This window comes from Scylla paramamosain, chromosome 40 (genome assembly GCF_035594125.1).
Source record: "Scylla paramamosain isolate STU-SP2022 chromosome 40, ASM3559412v1, whole genome shotgun sequence".
In the NCBI taxonomy this organism is placed as follows: Eukaryota; Metazoa; Arthropoda; class Malacostraca; order Decapoda; family Portunidae; genus Scylla; species Scylla paramamosain.
This window is the reverse complement of record NC_087190.1, coordinates 1,625,001-1,627,500: the sequence shown is the minus strand read 5'-3', so window position 1 is coordinate 1,627,500 and position 2,500 is coordinate 1,625,001. Positions and strand designations below refer to the sequence as shown.

The following is a 2,500-nucleotide window of genomic DNA, read 5'->3' as shown; positions in this document are numbered from 1 at the left end:
CACATGGCTACGATAAAGGTAAACAGGAAATAAGGGAAATAAAATAATAAACAAGAAGGAAACAATTTTTATATAAACTGCGGTCAGGGAAGATCAACAAAGATAAACAAAGACGTTTGTAGGAAAGCAAACAAGATGTGGAAACAAACAAGGTAAACAAGGTAAGATAATGAAACAAGATGAACACCAAACAAACAAAAGGAAACAAGAAAAAAAAATGGAAACAAACAAGGTGAACAGGAAAACAAACAAAGGAAACAGGAAACAAAACAAAATATGGAAACAAAACAAGATGAACACCAAACAAACAAAGAAAACAGGAAACAAGAAAAAATATGGAAACAAACAAGGTGAACACCAAAACAAACAAAGGAAACAGGAAACAAAACAAAATATGGAAACAAACAAGGTGAACAAAAAACAAACAAGGGAAACAGAAGGTAAACAAGATATGGAGACAAACAAAAAGAACAAAAATAAACAAGGGAAACAGGAAACAAAACAAGATAATGAAACAAACAAGATGAACACTAAACAAACAAAGGAAGCAAACAAGATGATGAAATAAACGAGTTGAACAGGAAAATAAACAGAGGAAGCAGGAAATAAACAAGATAATGAGACAAACAAGGTGAACAAAAAAGCAAACAAAGGAAACAGAAAGTAAACGAGATATGGAAACAAACAAAATGAACAGGAAAACAAAACAGGATGAACAGAAAGCAAACAATATTTTATGCATTGTGGAATGACATATACAAACCGAACAAATAGAATAAATAGTTATATTAAAAGCAAACAAATAAAGATAAACACGTAAACAGAAGACAACGAAAAAAAAACAGATAAACAAGAAACAAACAAATAAGAAAAAGCTGGTAAAACGGAACAAATTATAAAGAAATACGGAAAACAATTAGGTAAACACGAAGTAAACAAACAAAAAACAAACAAACAAAGGAAAAAAAGCCACAAACAAATAAAAAAGAAAAAAACAAACCAATCAATACAAAACCACTTAAAAAATAAAAACAAACAAGTAAACAACGAAGCAAACAATCAAGCAAACAAACAACATACAAGTCTCGCCTTACCATTGGTGAGCTGCTCTCCAAGGGGGATGAGCAGGGGTACCAACACGTTCACGGCCATGATGACCCTTTGGCAGCCCTGCAACATGTAAACAAGGTCGTCAGGGCAAATGAGATGGCGCTGGCAACACTGCATGCAGGGAAATTAAAAAGGGAAAAGAGGGAAAAGGGGAAAAACACTGGAGAATATCAAGTGAAGGAAGGGAGAGAGGAGGAAAAAAAAATTATGGGTTGTTTAGTATGTTTGTCTTTATTATAAGGAAATTAAAGGAAAAAAGGAAAAAAATAGGAAAAATACGAAGGAAAATTAATAGAAGAAGGAAAACGAAAATACACTAAAATAACATGAAAAGAAATGAAGACAAATGAAAATAGAGAACGAAGGAAAACAAGAAAAGAAACGGATCAATATTATAAAAGGGAAATAAAGGGAAAAAAATCAGAAAAATAATAGATGAAATAAAATCAAGGAGGAAAAACTATGAGATGTTGTTAAGAATGTTTTTCCTGACCTTTATTATGTTGAAAAAGAAAAAAAAAATAAACACATAAAACAGAATAACATGATAGGAGATAAAAAGAAAATGAAAATAGAAAAGTGCGAAAAAAAGCAAAATAAATAAATAATAATAATGTATTCTAAATTTTCACTCTCTCTTTTATTGAAGCAGAGAGGAAAGTAAAAAAATAGATAAATGAATAAGTAAAATGCATGAAACTTAATAAAACAGAAGAATAGAAAAAAAAATAAATGAAAGCAACAATATCAAAGAAAGACGTAAAAATATTAATAAATGAATAAAAAAAGAAATGAAATCGACAATATAAGAAAAAAGAAATTAGAAGTAAAAAAGTAAATAGATAAATGAATAAATAGATAAATGAAAACGATAGTAACAGAGGAAAGATTAAAAGCAAATAAATAAATAAATAAATAAAAGATAAAAAAAAATAAGAAAAAAAAATTTGATTAATTAATGAAGGACAATATCACAGAAAGAATTAAAAGTAGAATAAATAAATAAACAAATGAATAAAGGTAATTAACAATAGTATTAATAACAGTGCACATTTTTTACACTTGCTTGGGAAAAAAATAAATAAATATACAAAAGAAATAAAAGATTATAATTACATACATAACAAAACCATTTCCTCTCTCACGTTTATCGAAAAAAAAAGTTTATTTATTTCAATGAAGTTCTTTTTTCATTATTTTCATCTTTTATTTTAATCTACAATTTTTATTTTCTACTTCATTTTTGCCTACAATTGTATTTTAGGTCTCTCTCTCTCTCTCTCTCTCTCTCTCTCTCTCTCTCTCTCTCTCTCTCTCTCTCTCTCTCTCTCTCTCTCTCTCAAGAGAAATAGAAATAATCAAGAAATCCTTCGAATTACACATGAGAGAG

At 28.5% G+C, this 2,500-nt stretch overlaps 1 protein-coding gene across 3 annotated transcripts in view; it reads right to left on the bottom strand.

Annotated features, from left to right (window-relative positions):
• LOC135092689 (putative neural-cadherin 2) overlaps positions 1–2,500 on the bottom strand; it is a 155,081-nt gene that overhangs the window by 39,439 nt on the left and 113,142 nt on the right. For all 3 annotated transcript variants that reach the window (XM_063991313.1, XM_063991314.1, XM_063991312.1), the window contains one exon: positions 1,095–1,170. In XM_063991313.1, the coding sequence (XP_063847383.1) occupies positions 1,095–1,170 (76 nt within the window). The remainder of the gene's footprint in view (positions 1–1,094; positions 1,171–2,500) is intronic.